This window comes from Hemiscyllium ocellatum, chromosome 28 (genome assembly GCF_020745735.1).
Source record: "Hemiscyllium ocellatum isolate sHemOce1 chromosome 28, sHemOce1.pat.X.cur, whole genome shotgun sequence".
NCBI lineage: Eukaryota > Metazoa > Chordata > Chondrichthyes > Orectolobiformes > Hemiscylliidae > Hemiscyllium > Hemiscyllium ocellatum.
This window is the reverse complement of record NC_083428.1, coordinates 23,874,908-23,895,478: the sequence shown is the minus strand read 5'-3', so window position 1 is coordinate 23,895,478 and position 20,571 is coordinate 23,874,908. Positions and strand designations below refer to the sequence as shown.

The following is a 20,571-nucleotide window of genomic DNA, read 5'->3' as shown; positions in this document are numbered from 1 at the left end:
GTTTCCCTTACTCCGTATTTTTAATATCTGTCTTTGTGCTGCATTACCAGAACAGGAAAATTCCACAGAATGGTTACAGTATAGAAGGGGGGCAGTTGACCAGACAATTTTATGATGGCACTGTGGAGGAGCAATGTAGCAATTCCTACTCCTCACTCTTTTTCTATGTTGCCCAGCAATGTTTTTCTTTTCAGTTGGCTATTCAATTCCTTTTAAAAACCACAATTAATTTCCATCACCATTCTTTCAGGCCCATCATATCTGTGTTGCCTACCTGAATGAGCATTTCACTTTTGTTTCATTCCCTTACCTTCTTTCTTAAACCCTCTACATTATTCCTTTTCGGATAACTGTCCAATTTCCTCTTAGCTGCCTCAATTGAACCACATTCTCAGGCAGGGCATTCTAGATCCTCATCGTTCACAACATGAATAAGTTCATCCATGTATTATCATTGCTTCTTTTACCACTTTCCTTAAATCTGTCTCCTTTTCAATCCTTCTGCTGAAAACAATTTTATTCTATCTATTCTGTCCCTGCCTCTCTTGATTTTGAATACTTTTATCTCTCTCATCTCAACTTTTTTTCTGCAAGAAGAATTACAACTTCACAATCTGTCTTTGAAGCTGAAGTTCTCATCTCTGGAGCCACTTTTGTAAATCTTTTCTGCACCGTCTCCAAACCCATCCTAATTTTTTCTTTAAGGTAAAGCCCAGAACTGAATGCCGTTCAGGCCCAATGAGTGTTTTATGCAGGTTTAATATAACCTCCTTGCTCATGTACTGTGTGCTTCTACTAATCAACCTGAGGATATTTTGTTCTTTAGTGACCATTCTCTTAACTACACTGCCACCTTCAATGACTTAACCATGTATATTTCGAGCTCCCTCTGCTCCTGTACCACTTTTAGAATTTTGCCATTATATTGTCTCCCTGTCGCTACCTTGATAAAATTAATCACTTGACAAGTCTCTGAATTAAATTTCATCTGCTACTTGTGCATCCATTTCACCAGCTTGTCTATATGCTTTTGACATTCTATCCAATCCTTCTCATTGTTAAGAATGGTTCCATGTTTTGTTTTTCCATCTGCAACTTTTAAAGGTTGCATGTACATCAAAATTTTGCTCATTAATATATATCAGAAAAAGCAAGATCCTAATGGAAGACTCGAGAACAATCCCTCCTCCAGTTGAAAAATGATCCATTATTTCCTTGCCCTCAGCCGATTTCAGGCGTATGTTGCTACATTTCATTTTACTCCTATTTTTGCTGTAACTTTGCTCACAGATTTGTCATGCACCGCTTTATCAAATGTCTTTTGGAAATCAATATACACCACAGAATCAGCATTTCCTACATAAACACTCGCTGTTCGAAAATCTCAGGCAAGTTAATCAAACAGTTTACTCTTAACTATTCCATACATTTAGGTGTTTCCTAATTAGCCTGAATTTCCAGAAGTAATATTAATTTTTTTTCCCAAATTATTGTTTCAATACGTTTTCATTGTAACCCCTGAAGTGTGTTTTTGGTGCCCTCCATTTGCGCCTGAATATTAACTCTGGGGATTAAACATGAGACACTTATCTTATCAAAATATCTCAAGTTAATGGAAATGATTGGCAAATTTGAAAAAAAAGCTGAAATAATCTTAGACCAGTTCATAAACTCAAAAGTCAGATAATTATTGTTATCACCTACTTGCTCTCATTTGATTTAATATGTAATCCAGAACATGGAAAACATCCATTGTTTTCAGCCATGAAGATGCTGGATTTTGAACATCTGCCTTGTATTGATTAAAATATAATCTTAGCTACTGTAATTTTGAGGTCATAGATTCGTTTGCCAAGCTGGTGTGTTTTTCTGCAGATGTTATTGTCACCTCGCTAGGTGACATCATCAGTGTGTCTTTGATAAAGTGTTGTGGTCTGTCCCACCTGGTATTTGTGAGACTATCTTTTGGTGCTTGCAGTTCTGTGTCTGAGTGGTTTGTATATAACTCCCCCTCCCACTCCGTCAAGGACATGCAAGTCCTTAGCCTCCTCCATCGCCAGACCATGGCAACACAACGCCTGGAGGAAGAGTGCCTCATCTTCCGCCTAGGAACCCTCAAACCACAAGGGATGAATGCAGATTTCTCCAGCTTCCTCATTTCCCCTCCCCCCACCTTATCTCAGTCCCAACCCTCGGACTTAGCACCACCTTTTTGACCTGCAATCTTCTTCCTGAACTCTCCGTCCCAATTCCCTCTCTGGCCTATCACCCTCACCTTAATCTCCTTCCACCTATCGCATTCCCAACGCCCCTCCCCCCAAGTCCCTCCTCCCTACCTTTTATCTTAGCCTACTTGGTACACCTTCCTCATTCCTGAAGAAGGGCTTACACCCGAAACATCGATTCTCCTACTCCTTGGATGCTGCCTGACCTGCTGCACTTTTCCAGCAACACATTTTTCAGCTCTGGTTTGTATATGGGGTCTAGTTCAATGTGTTTATTGATTGGGTTCCAGTTGGAGTGCCAGGCTTCAAGGAATTCTCTCATGTGTCTCTGTTAGCCTGTGCTAGGATGATTATATTAATCCCTTTGAATTTGCGTCCTTCTTTGTTTGTGTGGTTAGAAATAAGAGAGTACTGGTTATGTCTGGCAGTGATGAGCTGATGTTAATGCACTCTTATAGTCAGTTTTCTTCCTGTTTGTGCCACGTAGTATTTTTCACAGTCCTTACAAGGTGTCTGGTAGATAATGTTTGTGTGTTGGATGTGGGTGAAAAGGGAATGAAAAGCTTAACATGTGAGGAACGTTTGAGGACTCTCGGTCTATACTCGATGGATTTGAGAAGGATAAGGGGAGATCTAATTGGAACATGCAGAATACTGAATGGCCTGGACTGAGTAGATGTTGGGAAGATGTTTCCATTGATGGAGAGACTAGGACCTGAGGGCACAGCCTTAGAGGAGAGGAGATGAGGAGAAATGTCTTGAGCCAGAGAGTGGTGAATCTATGGAATTCATTGACTCAGAAGGATGTGGAGGCCAGGCTATTGAGTATGTTTAAGACTGAGATAGATATGTTCTTGTCAGCCATGATTGAATGGCAGAGCAGAATCAGTGGGCTGAATGGCCTAATTTGTGCTCCTATGTCTTATGGCTTATGGTTGTCAGGCCTTTGTGAGGAGCTGGTGAAAAGTGTTCACTAATTTGCAGGCCACTAAGATTCCCAGGTGTTTGAGCAGTCTGGTAGTCATTTCTGATATGTTTTTGATGTATGGTATGGTCACTATCGTGTCTGGTCATGTAGTGTTTTCTTCTGTAGGTTTGTTATATACGTATTGGAGGAGAGTGCACTTAGGGTACCCACTTCATTTAAATTCCTTGATTAGGTGTTCCTGTTCTGCCTTCTGGAGTTCTGGGTTGCTGCATTGTGTCCTTGCCTGTTTGAATAGTGGTCTAATGCAGCTTCATTTATGGGCGCTGGGATGGTTGCTGCTTTAGTTCAGTATCTGACCTGGATGGATGTTCTTCTTGTACACTCTGGTCTGGAGTTCAGCAGTAGGCGTGCATTCCACTAATATGCTCAGGAAGGGGAGTCTGCTATTGTCTTCCTCTTCTTTATTCAGTGAACTTTATTCAGGTGAGGATATTAATTGATGTGGTGATGGGTTTCTTCCAGTTGTGTATGTTTAATGATGACAAAGCTATCATCTACATACTGGATCCAGAGTTTGGGTTGGATGGTGGAGAGCATTACTGCTTCTGCTATCAGCCCTGTTATCAGGGACTCCATGAGGTACCATTGATTTGTCTGTATACTTGTCCAATGAATGTAAAGTGAGTAGTGAGGCATAAGTCTAATAGTTTTAGCATGCTGTTCTTTTTGATGCTGCTGATGTCGTGGGGTGTTCTAGTAATTGCTTCATCTAATAATGTGGCAATGGTAGTCTTGGCCAGGTTGATGTCGATAGATATAAAGAGCGCTGTTACATCAAATGAAATCATTATTTCATCTTTCTCTATTGTGGTGTTTCTGATGATATTAAGGAACTCTTGGAAGGTGTGAATGGAATGATTAGAGGTGTTTCAGTCTTGTTTGCAGCTCCTCGACTTATTTGTAATTAGGTGTCCTTGGGAATAATATAATAGGTCTGAGGAATGTTTTTGCTTTGTAAACCTTGGGTAACCCATAGAATCAGGGTGTGTTTGATCTGTTGGGTTTCATCTTTTCCAGGACTGAGAAACACTACATAGCACAAACAGAAAGACTATACGAGTGCATGAACATTAGCTTGCCACTGCCAGACATAACAAGTACTTTCTCATTTCCAACCACACAGACAACGAAGGACACAAATTCAAATGGAGCAATGTAACCATCCTAGTACAGGCTAAACAGAGACATGTGAGGGAATTTCTTGAAACCTGGCATTCCAACCAGAACCCACTCAGTAATTTCATTGAACTGGACCCCATAAACAAGCCACTCAGACACAGGACTGGAAGTACTAAAAAATGAGGCATGTAAATACCAGGTGGGACAGACTACCAACACTTTATCGAAGATACACTGACGATGTCACCTAGTGAGGTGACAAAATGTCAACAGATGAATACCAGCTCGATGAATGACTCTACGACTCATCCTCAACCCAAGATACAAATCTTTTCAAAAACTCGATACTGTAATTTTAATATATTTTGATAAGAAATACTTGAGAGTACTTACCATTTACATTTTATTGATGTTTAAATGCAAGAATAATGTTGATTATCGGAGGTATGATTATCAATAACCCATGTACCATCATCTTAAATGACTGTTTGGGAAATGAACCCAAATTAATTGCACTCCATTTCTTTCTTTCAACAGCAGGTGTGTAAAGTCTATTATGCATTATATTTATAGTTAGGACCAACATCCAAAAATTGAGGACAGTTCTAAATCTGCGCATGCACTGCTGGTTGCAGTGCAAGCTGATTGCACATGCCCAGCTGTTGCTGACACTTTTCTGGTTGGTGAAGGGAGTTGGTGTTTTGGTGTCAGTAACTCCCAGGGCAGCAGATACATAGTGATCTGGATCTGCTGGGACTTGGTGGAGCTGCACTTAACATAGTAGGTTATGCAATATGCTCAGTAGCTCATAAATGAGTTCATTATGCTTCAGGCTTTGGAGGACATTCCACTCTTTAATTTATTTGGAGATGTTGCTTCTGCTTTTTACAAAATTCTATTGACACTGTTTGTATGGACTACTTTTCTACTACCTTTCAAAGGCCTCAAATGAACAGAATAGTTGAATATTTGTCATTGAGTCATACAGTCATAGAGTCATACAGCATTGAAACAGACCCTCTATCTAATCAGTCCATGACGACTATGTTCCCAAACTAAACTACTCCCACTGGTCTGAGCCTGGTCCATATTCTTCCAAGGAGAAAGTGAGGACTGCAGACGCTGAAGATCAGTCAAGAGTGTGATGCTGGAAAAGCACAGCCAGTCAGGCAGCATCCTGCTCAGATTCTCCTGCTCCTTGGATGATGCCTGATTTGGCTGTGCTTTTCTAGCACCACACTCTCGATTCCATATCCCTCCAAACCTTTCCTATTTGTGAACTTATCCAAATGTCTTTTAAATGTTGTGATTGTACCTGCATCCACCACTTTCTCTGGCAGTTCATTCCACACACAAACTACTCACTGTGAAAACGTTGCCTGTCATGTCCTTTTTAAATCTTTCTCCTCTCACCTTAAAACTTTAACCACTAGTTTTGAACTCCCCACCCTTGGGAAAAGATCCTTCTTATTCATTTTATCATGGCCCCTTATGATTTTATAAACTTCAATAAAGCCACCCCTCAATCTTCTATGCTTCAGTGGAAACCCCCCCCAGACTTTCCAGTCTATTTTTATATCTTAAGCCCCCCATTCCTGGCAACATCCTGATAAATCTTTTCTGAACCCTCTCTGGTTCCCTGCTCTTATAACAGGGAAGCCAGAACTGCATACAGTATTCCAAAAGAGGCCTCACCATGTCCAATGTGCACAACTTCAACATGATGTTCCTACGCCTGCACTCAATGGTATGAGTAATGAAAGTAAGCATGCTAAATACTGCCTTAACCACCCTGTCTCCCTGTGACGCAAATTTAGAAGAATTATGTATCTGAACCCCTAAGTCTCCCTGTTCTACAACACTACCCAGGGCTCTACCATTAGTTGTGTCAGTGCTGTCCTTGTTTGTATAAGCAAAATGCAATGCCTCACATTTACCCAAATTAAGCTCCATCTATCACACCTCAGCCATTGACCCAATGGCAGAAGATACAGAAGCTTGAACACACGCCAGTGGATTCCAGACAGCTGTTATTAGATTCCTGAATGGACCCCTCTAACTTCAAATAATGTTGATCTTGTTAATGTTGCACATGTCCTATGTGGTGTAATCTATATACCGTACTCTGTCCAAGTTTTTTTTTCACCCTGTGATCTCTACGTCCTTGCTTGCTATGATCTGCCCATAATGCTTGCAAGCAAAACTTTTCACTGTACTCAGGTATACATGACAATACATCAATCAATCAATCGATCAAGATCCCTTTGTAATCTTAGATAACCGTGTTCACTGTCCACTATATCACCAATTTTGGTACTATCTACAAACTTATTAACAGTGCCTCTTATATTCCCATACTGTCACTTTCAGTCCAATCTGCAGTGACCAGAGGTCTATAGCAAAAAGGAAGACAGTCCAAAGAAAGTTAAAAATCGCACAACACCAGGTTATAGTCCAAGAAGCTTATTTAGAAGAACTAGCTTTTGGAGCACTGCTCCTTCATCAGGTGGATGTGGAGTATCAGTCCAGAGAAACTCTGTCCCAAACCTGTATTTTGTTATTGACAAAACCAGAATTGAAGCTGGAGAGTTTGAGTTATATTTGAGTTATACACTTCTCAGGCTTTGTGGCGATTACCAAAATGACATATTCCCTGTCCACAAACATTTCTATTTTTAAGAGGGTAAATGCAAATCCCCTACTGCTTAATCAGAGTAATTATATGCTGAGGTAACTACCATGACCTTTACAAATCTCACCTGCTATATAAAGTAAACCAACCACAATGTGAGATCATATGAAATACAAATGTCAAGTGTATGGACGTAATTTAAATTATTACTTTTAATTTGAATATTGTAAGTATGCCCTGTACTTTTGATGGCTAGACAAAATAGATCTGCTTAGAGCACTGCTATATTTTAATTTCAGTTGTGCAGTATCATGTCTTATAGCATGAGTTAATTTATGGTTTTTGTTTTTTGATTAAAGCACTATCAAGTTGCAGCACTTATTATGAAGTTGTGAGACCTTAATCAAGCAGAACGTGTTTGTAAAATTGGGAACCCAGAAGAATGTATTATATTATGATCAATTTCAAAATGAAGTTCAAACTCAAATGGATTTGATATTTTGGAGACTTTAGTTATAACTATTTAATGTGTATCAATGAATTTAAAGTTGCAATAAATTAACAACTCCAATAACTGCAAATAAATGCTGCATTGTTTTTAATGCAATGAGCTTCCATTACTACAGTATACTATTAGGAGATATAGAGGAATGATTAGGTGGTAGAAATGCTTACAATTAATTATCAGGAAATTTTTTTTGTTCACTGTTTTACTGTCATTAGCCACTTTGTTAATACACTATAGAATGTTATGAGATTTTACGTGACAATCTGCTGATAACAAGAAAAGTCATTCCTAGCCCCCTTTGTTACTGTATAGGTAGAAAAGAAACTACAGGAATATACAGTCTTAAATGTTCTTATAACTGAAATTATGTGTAAGTAAATGTCCCAACATTGTCTTGTGGATGGATATGCAGTACAATCATGAAATGCAAGTGGAAGAAATATTAATAATATAGTAAACTGTTGGATCATTAAGCAAGATAAATTTTCAATTGGCACCTAGTCCTCCTCCATCATCTTCAGCATTTGCTCCCTTCATTACCAACACACAATGACAGCAGTGATTACCATCTACAAGATGCAATGCAGTCACTTATCAAGAATCCTGTGACAATAACCTCCCATCCCCCTGATCCCCACCACCAAGGAGGACAAGGGTACCAATGGGGACCACGTGTATCATCTGATGTAGGGTCGTCATTCTTTTACTGTCATTGGGTCAAAACCTGAAATTCCCTTCCTAGCATTGTGGGTGTTATTATATTGCAAGGACTGCAACAGTTTAAGTCAATTACCTCCAGGACTATTACAAATGGGAAATAAACGTTTGCCTAGCCAGTAATGCCTACATCTGGTGAATGAATTTTTAAAAAACTGACATTTTCAAACATACAAATTAAAGTATGCAAGATATTGACTAAAAATGCTGCATTTTATTGCTTAAACAATTTCAGTTGGCAGATTTGTTTTACCCCATTTAAAAAAAACAATTTTAAAAATCAATTGCTTATGCTTAGATTGTTTCACTGAAATCTTGAACAAAAGTTTGCTTTGAAAAGTAGTAATTCTGTACAATACCATAAAACTATTCAGAAGGTTGGCTCATGTTCATAAGGTATGTTTTATAGATCCATAAACTAAAACAACAGTGACATGTTTAAGAGAGGTTAAAATAGTTGATTGTAAGCGATGTGTTTGCTCTGTAAAATCTACTGAATAAGCCATTAAATCTTTCAGTGAAGGTTAAGTTATGTTAGATATTTACTTTGCATTTGTCTTTTTCAAAACAAAGGATTTAAATACAGACTCTACTCTTTAGCATTTAATTTTAAATGCAATAGATAAAATGGCATTGTGATACTGATGGAACCACTTGCTCAAGCGCATTCAAATGATTACATTTGTGTATTTATACATGTTCAATGATATTTATAAAGTGGTCATCATAATATCTCTTTTTAACACAATCTGTAGACTATTACTAGATACAGTTGCAATCTCCTGATAATATAGAAAGGAATAGAATCTAAGATTCCCAATTGGCTTCAATGTTTTTTTGTGGTAATTAAAAGCTGTTATTTCCAATGAATGTTTGAAAAGTCTGAAAAAAATTGCTTAAATTATTTAGTAGATAAGAGTAGAAACATGCTTGTTATTCATAATATCTGATAATATATTTCTTTCTTTGTCTTATTTTAAATTAAAAATAATAAGATATGACTAGATAAGCCATGAGTAGACTAGTTTGATACAATGGTGCTAAATGCCTAGCTCCTTTTTCTGTTTGTTTTGTTATGTTTTAAGACCACTGATGCCTTGTGTCAGACTCCATGAGCCATCCTATAAAACTTAAATTCTTAATGTAGCTTCTTTCATATGCTTCTCTTTAAACCACTCATGCATAGTGTTTGGCTGAGGTGATTAATGTAGGTGCCATAAATTGTGATAATTGTGACCATGTCAGAATCATGGGCATTCCTACATCTATAAACTAATAAGCTAATAATTAACAAGGATAAATAATTTAATACAAATATTTCCTAAAATATTGATCAATTTGATAATAATCTTTATTTGATATCAAGGATGTAATTGCTATGACACTTGCAAATTAAATATAGTAACCACCATATTTTTTATATTGCATCCTAAATAAACCAAGACGCAGCAACAACAATAACATTAAAACCTCATTTTTTTTTCCAGAAATGAGGCTGAGGTTCTCTGTATTAGTCAGATTTTGCAAGTTGGATTTCATTGATTCTATTGAGATTTTCAAATATGAATGAATTTGTGATTGGTGGGGTGGATTGCAAACAAAGATGCTGTGTATCTCAGAAATAGAACAGAGGATCATGGCTCTAGTTCCTGCATAATTAACTCTTGACTCCAATCAAGTCTTGATGAAAAAGATCAAATGCTTATCCATGCGGCTTAGAGATAGAATCAGCAGAAAAAATATCTCTGCCCTGTTTTTGTGAACCTATTATGAAAATTATCCAAACAGATTATAGAGAACTAAATGAGGATTCAGTGACGGATGCTGTTCCTTTCTGTTAGGAAATGCATTACAATATCAATTAATTATAGGAAATATTTTAAAAGACAAACTGTTTATTTTTGATGTTTAATATATTAAAACTGTTGATTTAAGCCTGGGTAAAGTATACAAACTATACTTTACAAAGATTGTGAAGTAATAATTATTACATATCACTTTTTTAAAAATAATATGACCAGGTTCTGGGAACATGAGACAGGTGAGGACTCGACAGCAAGATAATGCAAATTGATTAAGCTTCTCGAGAATCTTTTCAATCAGATCCCAGTTCTGCGTAATCTGACACTACTGTGTCAGATATAATATAGTATATAAACTTTAAAATTGTGTCATGATGTTGCAGTGCCTAGATATTTATGTTATATAGAGTAAGCTTCCTAACATTTAATAAATGGCACATACTATTTTAGTTAATTCTGGAAAACATTTTAACATTATTCTAATAATTAAATATCAATGATATTTTAGATTAGATTAGATTATCTACAGTATGGAAACAGGCCGTTTCGCCCAACAAGTCCATACTGACTCTCCAAAGATGAACATAAACTGTGGGCTTCAATAGAAGTTTTCTAAATAGAGATGGGCATCAAACAAGATATCATTGAGCAATTAATTTTAAATTCTAACAGCAGGAAAACATTAAATGGAATATATATTTATAGTCCAGCAATAATAATTTACAATTAAATTGGATAAATATTAATTTTCTCCCATAAGAGAGATGATCAAAACATATTTTTGTTTTTCCTGTTCAATATTTGCCAAATTAAAGCAAAAGCATGCAAAATGTAAAAATTTAAACCATTAGTTGAAAATAACACACAGACCAGATTTGTAGCAAACACGACAAACTTATTTCTATCTTGCCAGCAGTGTCCACGATGACTGACTTTGTGATTTGTGTTCACTGTCAAGCCTTAGATGTTTTTAAATCCATGTATTAATGTTCTGTCATTTATTTCATCATGGCATTCACTATGTGCAGGCTATGGTAAGTGCTTTATATGTGGAGTAATCTAGGTGTGATGAAGATCAATTACTGATGAATACACCATGAACCAAATAACACTGAATGAAACAAGAGTGGTATGAAGCCCACAGGCAATCTTAATTTGTTAGTTTCTTAGCTTATCATAAGAATTCAAATTTGCAGCTACTGGATACCTTAAACTTTTAAGTTAATAAAGAAATTATTTGATTGCTAAATTTCAGAAGCACAATTTTTGATAGCAATCTTTTACCTAAATCCTATTGTAACAAAATGCTGAAAGTTACATGTTTTACAGCTGAACAAGGAAAGATTTTCATAAAGTTATCCAAGGATTTAATAGTCTTTTTATGATCTTTTTTATTGTTAACAATTTTATTTGTTGAGTTGTTAGTTACAAAAAAGTGACATGTTTGGCATTGCCTATAGGGACGAGTACCACACGAGGTCTGTCTTGTTTGTGTTATTTCGGTTCAGGATTCATGCACTCCTATTTTGAATCAGATCTTTTCTTCCCATGGTTTTACTGTGTGGATAAATGTTCGAACTAATTTGAGCAGGAACAGTATCATAGCTTCATCAATGACCATACCATTTTAGAAGCCATTGTCAGCTAAGCATCTTTGCATTTAAATCTTACTTGAATGTGCATTGCATACTGGTAAGAACAACAATCTTAATAAATCCCCAAATTAATATTCATTCTGGTAGACCAAACACTTTCTCCTGGGTTTGCCTAATATCAAATCCTTACTTCATCCAGTGTTTCATCAACAATATTATTTGGCCTTTCTAGACAAATTCTTTCTAAAGCTGTAATTTTGGAAAATGCTTGCACACTAATTGAAATATTACCAAATTTCAAGCCCAAAGCTTTACAGAATCTGAAGGATTGAATCATATTGTGACAGAAGTAACAAACTAAAGCAATGCCGGTAGCTTTCTAATTAGTAAAAAAAGTTTTCTCACATGAAGCATTCTTGATGGAACACGAGCTATTAAAGATTTGTCTTTTTTTGATAACTTTACCTCTGATTTATCTTTTTACTAATTAATAAGAAATTTATCCTCATGTTGACTACATCATGCACAAAATTCTGATTGCATCAAACCTTTTCCTTTAGTATTTATCCGTTATATCTTATTGATAGCCATTGTACAACAGGATACTTTGTCTAATTTTTTTTGAAAATCAGCTGAAAGCAATTTATTTTTGCATATTAAATGTGAATGTGCAGTGCTTGTATAGAATTATTTGTGAACCAAAATTCTTAAATAGCTTAAAGTTTTCGTTTTTGCTGGCTATAGGGTTCTATTATGGTTATTGAATAAGTAATGTTACTTCCTTCTTGGGGACAGGTCTACCCACAACATTTTGCTGCACAATATTACCTAATTTAAAAAAACACTTTGGTGGAAAAAAAATGATTGCTGTGTCTTCTAATGTGTAGGTAATTTATATCTTTCTTTTGTAGTCTTTGGTGCAGTCAAGAAAAGCTGGCATCACTTCTGCACTAGCAACTCGTACTCTTAATGATGAAGAATTGGTAAGATGAATTTCTGTATGATTTTCTAAACATTAATTCTGTTAAAATATTTAGTTTTTGAATCATCTGTTGAAGTTCCTCAATGTAGAAATAGTCAATCACAGATCAGTTTTTTTTCTGTTGGAAAGGAAAGATCCACTTCTAACAAGATAGAAGTAAGAATGTGACTAAACGCAAATGTATATTGCAGAACTATTAACCCTAAAACAGTTTGGTTTAATTTGAGTGGCAGGTTAAAATACATTATTATATCCTTATGACTTTGTTATCACTATACTTGACTGTTTCAGCTTCAAACTTTCTTCGCCTATGTCCAGCCAAAGGATTGCTGCCTATATTGTAATTTAACAAGTCTTGTTCACTCAGCTCCACTCTGCTCATTGATCTATATTGGCACTTAGTCCAGCAAGGCCAATTTGAAAGTTTATCTGTTGTTTTTGTATTCCTCCATTGGTTGAGCCTTTTTACTTCTGTAAATTATTCCCACCTTACAATCCTTTGAGATCTCTGCAGTCTTTTAATCTTTGTGTATATTCAATTTTAATTGCCATAAAATTGGCTACTCTTCAGCTGCCTCTGCTTTAAGCTTTAGAATTCCATCTGTGTCTTTGCTTTTCTCCTTTTAAAGTAAACCATAACTGATGCTTTAGCTCTGAATTTGGTCCTGAGAGCAAGGAATCCTTTCCTTTTTGTAAAAAGGAACATTTGGTAGTTTATTTATTACACCATTTTATGCTTTCATAATGTGTATACCACTGAGTTGAACTGCTTTTGATGATTATTAACAGGTTTTCAAATTTCATTAACAATCTCAAGAAATATATTGATTCTGTACAATGGCGGTGATCTCCAATCCCATAATATAAATGGATTCAGCTTTATGTCACTGAAGTGTTAGTGCTTGACTGTTGTGAGATGAAATTTGTGCTTCATTTGAAGTTATTAGGAATTTCGTAGGATCAGATCACTTACTGCAGTAACTTAAAATCGGTTTCAATCTGATGTAAAGGACTAGCTGCAGTACAATCAGGGGAACAATTGGCAGAGATTTTTTTTCTTAGATAACTACCTTTTTCTTTAATATATGAAATAGAGAAAAGGTGTTTAATCTAATCCTTCATACGGAAAAAGCATGTGGCTAATGAAAGATTTCTGTCTGTTAGAAAAACCATGTTTACAAGAAGACCTTGCAAGCCTTAATCTACCCTATTTCGTGTACAACACCACACAATTTTGAAGTGTGGACAGCAACTACTCCCACATATTGCTATGAATGCGAAGGCTTGTTGTGGGGAATTGCCCGCCAGGGAATGCGTTGTACTGAATGTGGGGTCAAATGTCATGAAAAGTGCCAAGATCTTCTCAATGCAGATTGCTTGCAGCGTAAGTCATATACATGAATTTTCTTTTTTGTTTTGGAGCTTTTTAAATGTGTTGTTAAATGATTGAAGAAATTCTTAGTCTGAGACTTTGTGTCTTGTTTCAAGAAGCTTTATTTTTCGTGAATTCATGGAGAGGCTACCACAGTCTTCACTGTCTCACAGCACTCTACCAAGCTGAAGAGTTGGCCCATGGTTATACAACAATACAAACAACTTTGAGTGCAGAATGTAATCTAAGTAAAACAAGCAATGTTCAATAAGTAATTCAAGATAAAGATAAGCACAGTGCAGCTGCTCCCTTTGTTCCTAATGTTGCTCAAGGACAGTGAAACTAATGAGCTTAGGATACACTCCCTATATTTCATCAAGCTATAATTACATAACCTCAGCTTTACCTCTAACAGTACTTTTCCACTACAGCTGCGAGAATGAGAGCCAGGTCACCTGTTATCTTGCAGCAAGCCCTTCATCAGGCTTGTGCCCGAAACGTCGAATTTCCTGTTCCTTGGATGCTGCCTGACCTGCTGCGCTTTAACCAGCAACACATTTTCAGCTCTGATCTCCAGCATCTGCAGACCTCACTTTTTACCTGTTATCTTGGTCAAGATTCCCATCATGCAGCAGTATACCAAGTTTTTACTACTTCCACAATTCCCTCCTTGTTGATCTTCCAGATCAACACTTAAGTTGAGGTTACCAGCGCATCCAAAAAAGGGGACACTATTCTTCGGAAAAGGGCGCATATTCATACACACTTGCTCATCATGGGGGTTGTCATGGGGTACAGTCTGGCAGATGATGGCTGGTTTTGGAGCTAAAAATGTGGCAGGAACAAACTGTGCACAACAACAGACCGAGGTTCTCCATATGATACAAAGTATCAGGGGTATGATGGTAAAGGTGATGAGCCCAACGACTAAGGAGGATCCCCACTTAGCCAGCCAAGAGAGGTCTAAAGATCACCTGAATTCAAAAGGGGGGCTTAATTTCTTGACTTCCACGTGAATGTGAATCACCAAATTGGAGGCATTTTTAGAATTGTCTGGTATGTAGGTACAGCATTTCCGCCCAACAGCAGCACAAGTGCCACCCTCCTTGGATATTAGAAAATTCAAGGCCAAGAGGTTCTGAAAGGACACTGTTCTAACTGCGACGACCTCAGCATTGATCTCAGTCAGGGTCTCAGAGGTATCATTGGTGACAGTTTCTAATACTGTTTTTCATTTGCTCAATTCTTGGGAATGCAGATAGATTCCAGTAGAAGGAGAAGACATCCCAACTCAGGTAAAGAATCCAGTGAGGGATCCCTTGGGCTAAGGGTTGAAGGTAACCCATCCAGCTCTACTACATATCCCATATAACACGAGCCTCTACAATCTGAGGGAAGCCAAGGATGGGGCTTAAGATCTCAAATAGAATTGGTACTATTGTAAGAGGTTAATTTGGAATCTCTGTCTCTTCACAACTTGGGACCCAAATCTTTCCACAGGGAGCCTGATGTGTTAATAAGGAGATGAGACCAATTAAATGAAAGTGATCCTGGCTTGTCAAATTTTGGTTAGGTTCAATCCAGGGGATAATAAAAGAATATTGACTAGATCCCAAATAGTTGTCAGTAGAGACGTTCCCGTTTCATGAGGCAAATGGTATCTCTAATGGTGTTGTTAAGAACTACAAGGGAAGGGGGGGTTACAGGATTTCTTATAGTCGGGTTGGTACCATCTCGGAATTGGGCCTGATTATACCCTGCTGATTTCCACTCCTGCATGTCCTCCAGGTTACCGAGCTCAGCTGAAGAGTTTTGGCTATTAGCCATTCGGCAGCTTCAGGCCAACTAAAGGATACGGGCCACAAAGCGATACCCCCGTGAATTGGTCAGCATATGGGCACATACCCAACATGTCGTATGGGCGCTTTGATAGGCCAAATACAAAAAATAGTATTATGGTGTATTGATCATCTTAGTCACTTTATTCCCATAACAGAGGGGAAGTTGTTTCTCTGAGCTATACTCTGCAGCACCCGAGTATTCTCTAAAAGCCAAACCCGAGAGTCCAGGCACAAGTGCAAAGGGTTCTGCCTAGAGGTGCTATACATGGAAATACACTGCCTCCCTGACCCTTGTATTGACAAACCCGGTGTGTCATACAAGAATTGTCGGCAATCACGATATGGGATTGGGAGAAATTCAAATCACACCTCTGTCTGACACATTCCTGCATCCTGCCTCCTCCTTTTAGTTTCTACATCTTCCCCTGCAGCGGATTCTTTGCGGTTACTGCTACAAGGGAATCCTGGAGAATCGGCTAGACAGCAGAGGTTTAACTTGCATGAGCCAACATTGTGAAGTATCTGATACTCTTTTTGACCTGTCACTGCAGTGGTGGATAGATAGTTAACCCTCCTCCGACCCTGACCCATTCCTTGCATATTCCGACTGAAAACATCATTAGAGTGTGATGCACATTGTATTATATTATCATTAAATAACTGACGGGTATTTTTGGCAAGCACAGCACAAGGCCATAATCTCTAATTTCATTCATTTGCAAGCTGAGGAGACCCAGGAAGTGCATCCACAGAGTTCTCATCATTCACTTTAGTAGTTTCCAAGTTAGTGGGGCTATGTACTTTACAGTTGATCGTATGCCCACTTCTTTCATCCTTCCAATTTGTCAGGAGTTTGGGTTGTCAGTAACACTTAATACGGTCCCTTCCACCTAGTGGTGGAGAGAGGGAGAGAGAGAGAGAGAGAAAGGGAGAGAGAGAGAGAGAGAGAGAGAGAGAGAGAGAATGCCTTTGTTAAGAGACATAACATACACTAAATCGCCAAGTCTAAAAGGGTATGTGTTTGATCCATGGGGTTTTGGCATGGCTTGCATTACATTTGAATTATTGGTCCAGGCTGCTTCAGTCAGGGCTTGGGTGTAATGTAGTGTTTTCTCATCCAACCCCAACCAGGCTATTTCCGATGCAGACAGAAGGGGATGGGTGCTGGCAGTCATGGATCTTCCCGTAAGAGTTTCAAACATGGTTAGTCCAGTGGTTCTATTAACCAGGTTTCGGAGGGTGTACAAGGTAATAGGCCTTCAAGCCACTTTAGTCCTGTTTCCTGGCAAGTCTTTGCAAGGGTAGTTTTTAGCATCCTGTTAGTTCGTTCCACTATTCCCAAGGACTGGGGTTGATTGGTGAAACAAACTATCACACAAATCCCAATACTGCACACAGTGCTGTTACTACTTTCCCAGTAAAGTGGGTACCCCATCATTATTCATTTGTCCTGGTATTTCAAATCGGGGGAATTATATCTGTCAAAAAACATTTTACTACTGTTCGGGCGTCATCCCTTCTGGTGGGAAATGCCCCAATCGATCTAGAGAACATATCTACTATGACCAGTATGTCTTTAAACCCTCCTGAGGGAGTCATATGAACAAAATCAATCTGCAAGTTCTTCCAAAATGGCCCTTCAGGAATAGGTAGATGATCAAAATGTGCAGGTGTTCTTCCTCTATTGTAATGCTAGCAAATAATGCTATGTGTTTTAAGATAGTGGATATGTCGGGAGCAAACGATTGTTGGGCAGTTTGATGTAGCATCCCTCCTTTTCCTACTTCACCTGCCCATGAACTAGCCAGGTAAGGGCGGGGAGGAGACTATGCGGACAGACCACCCTACCATCAGGATGCTGCCAAAGACCAGAAGCGCCAAGGGAGCATCCAGCATGAGCTCAGAAATTGCACTTCACCTCTGCAGTTGCATCCTGCACCTGGAGAGCTGCTGTGAGGTCAATGGTGTAGGGGACGTATCTTAACGAAGGAGGGGACCATGACCGTGTGTGTCATGGGCGGCAGCATCTGCGTTGCCGCAGGGCACAGTGTCCTTAGAGGTAGTATGAGTTTCGCATTTGACAACCACAACACATGCAGGGTAAAGCGCTGCCCACAATAGGTTGTTGATAAGAGTTGCGTGTTGAATAGGTTTACTGGATGAGATAATAAACCCATGATTTTTCCAGAGTGTATTAGTCATGGACCATCTCTAAAGCAAACAGGACAGTCAGTAACACTGCGCAGCTGAGCAGGAAGCACTGACCCCGCCAAGATTTTTATGGAGTGCCTACAGGGAAGAGGGGATGGACATTAAGAGCAGTGGGGGCATATAGTCATAGGGATGGGTGGCTGATATCGGAGAAAAATTACCGGCCAATGGGCAGATGGGAGCCAAAAGCAACTGGCCTTGTCGAGAATACAGTAATCCGAAAGATGCCGCAATGAGTCTCCCTTACAGATTCACTGCAGGGCAGGGATTGGATCAGAGGACCAATTTCCTCAGGCCATTGCGGGGATTTAACAAAGTCAGTGACATGGGGCACTGAGGTGGGACCCATCGCGAACAAAGGTGAATTGTACAGTATCAAGCTGGATGAAAGCACCGAGGCTGATAGGACTGAAATTAACTCTCCCATTCAACTGCAGTGAATCTGACTGACCTAAACAAGGGGCTGTAAGGCTTGCATATGAGTCAGGGATCAGACGGTGGGTAAAAAAGGGCCATGCAATGAGTGGCTTCTGGAGAGCGGGTATTCTGAGTAGATGGTGGAGAAAGCTTAAGCAGGGATCGGTACTTCCTTCTAGGCCCTATATTGGGGGAGCAAGAAAGGTTCAATAGGGTTGTTCTGCAGTTGCCAGCAGTACAATACAGCCTGTGTTGCACGGTCAGAGCACTGCATCAGCAAATTCAGGGAGCTCTAAGACCAGGCCCTGATCAGAACAGTGGATTGAAGCATCACATTTACACGGGGCTTGACAACCCAAGAGGCAATGACAAATGACTCCTTGATTTGAAGCTGACTTGTCTGAATGAAAACAGGTTGGGAGAGTGATTCCACCATGGGAATTCCAGCTATACCAACAGTGGAGACAGTTTCAGTGCCTATCTGAGTTCCAAGGAGGGGGTACAGTCAAAATAATTGCACCAAAGTCGACTAAAACTTTAGCACATCTTCCCTGAACATCAATTTCCGTCATTGGGTCTTCAAGTGGGGAGGAAGATAGTGGGATCAGGGCAGCCTTGATAGTTAACCCCTTGTGGCACCCCTTTTGTGTATTCTGGAAGGGGTCCATGAGTGTAAAAGTTGGGGCAGGCACAGAGGGCTGAATTCTTGCAGTTACAAGGGAAGCAGCCAACTGCACTCGACAATAGCCCAGTGACCCTTCTGACCATACCGACAGCAATGTCATTGTCCTTGGACCAAACCGGCCCTTGCCCCCCCATCTAACCGAGGTGGGTAATATCTTTGGGGCCTTTTGTTATAAGTTGGTGATATTGAACAAACTGGCCCTTGGGACCCTCAGACCGCTTACTGAATAGACCATGTTGGTCCATACTGGTGAGGGAGGTAACTCCCCGCACCCCCCCTCCCCACCCCACCCCACCCCAGTTCTGCTCTTGGCAGGTGAGATTAGTAAGCTTGAAAGTCTGAGCTATCTGGAGCTCAACACAATTTAACAGAGTCTGTGCCACCAAAGGATAGTTTCCTTCCAGAGGTACTTCAGTGGACAATTCCTATGTGTACTTAAAACAGGCGATGAAATCAACAAGGGATTACCCTTTCTTCTGACGGCAAAGATTGACCTCCCCAAAGTTGCTATGCTGCCTGGCCCCATTTGAGATGGCCTACAGAGTTCGGTTCTGGAACCACTCTTCCAGGGGATATTTCCCTGACCCTGCTGCTCCTCTGTGGGTTCCACAATCCAATCCCCATTTTCCTTGGCTGGGACTGAAAAGAAATCCTTAACAGCCACCCAGGAGTGTAATATGCAAATTTTGAGTACGAGAAGAACATCCTGGAGTAAGGGGGTTATAAGTTTGGCAGGTTTGGACCAGCCAGTTATGAAAGGAGATTAGCTTCTTCAATGGGTTAGGAGCCTCATTGATCACGCTTCTAACTTCAGTGGGGGACCAAGGCTTCAGGACAGCTATATCATTGACCATCAGTCAAGGCAGTTGGGTGACTGGAGGGATGGAAAGGATGGAGCTAGAAGTTTCATTTGCATCTGAGGTGGCGGAGAGCATCCCAGAGGCTATATTCAGATGATGCATTTTAGTCTGACAGCGAGTCTGCATCATAGTGGGTTGAGTAGAATCAGGTGGAACTGTAGGCATGTCAGTAGTGAGGCCTAAATCCTGGTAGTGTGGGGGCTGGGGCAGCTGTTCTCGCACAGCTGCTGCCAGGAGGATGCTCTCCATGACTGTATCCTCCTGCGATTCAAGTTGGGGATTTAGCCCCATTGAGGCACTTGAAGGTTCCTCTTGCTGCGTATCAGCATCATTTTAGGTTTCGATTTGTGAGGTAAATGATGCTTAGCAACCTTGAACCATTTGATGAAACAAGGTATCATGTAGCATTTGTCCCAAGTGGGATTGCCACTGCCCTGAGTAATTTCTTGCCATTCCTTAATTTTACTTAAGTCAAAAGAACCTTATAGGGCGAACAGCCCTAGGACCAACCGTAAAGATCATTTCAAAAGGAATGACTCTTTCTTCACGGAGTACGGTATCTGCTGGTGATCCCGGTGGAACGATGGGCTTTCCTATCTGTTGCCACGATCTTATCA

At 39.4% G+C, this 20,571-nt stretch overlaps 1 protein-coding gene across 1 annotated transcript in view; it reads left to right on the top strand.

The window, feature by feature from the left end:
- unc13a (unc-13 homolog A (C. elegans)) overlaps positions 1-20,571 on the top strand; it is a 299,453-nt gene that overhangs the window by 101,889 nt on the left and 176,993 nt on the right. The window contains exons 13-14 of the mRNA XM_060846583.1: positions 12,498-12,569; positions 13,733-13,952. Coding sequence (XP_060702566.1) covers positions 12,498-12,569; positions 13,733-13,952 — 292 coding nt within the window. The remainder of the gene's footprint in view (positions 1-12,497; positions 12,570-13,732; positions 13,953-20,571) is intronic.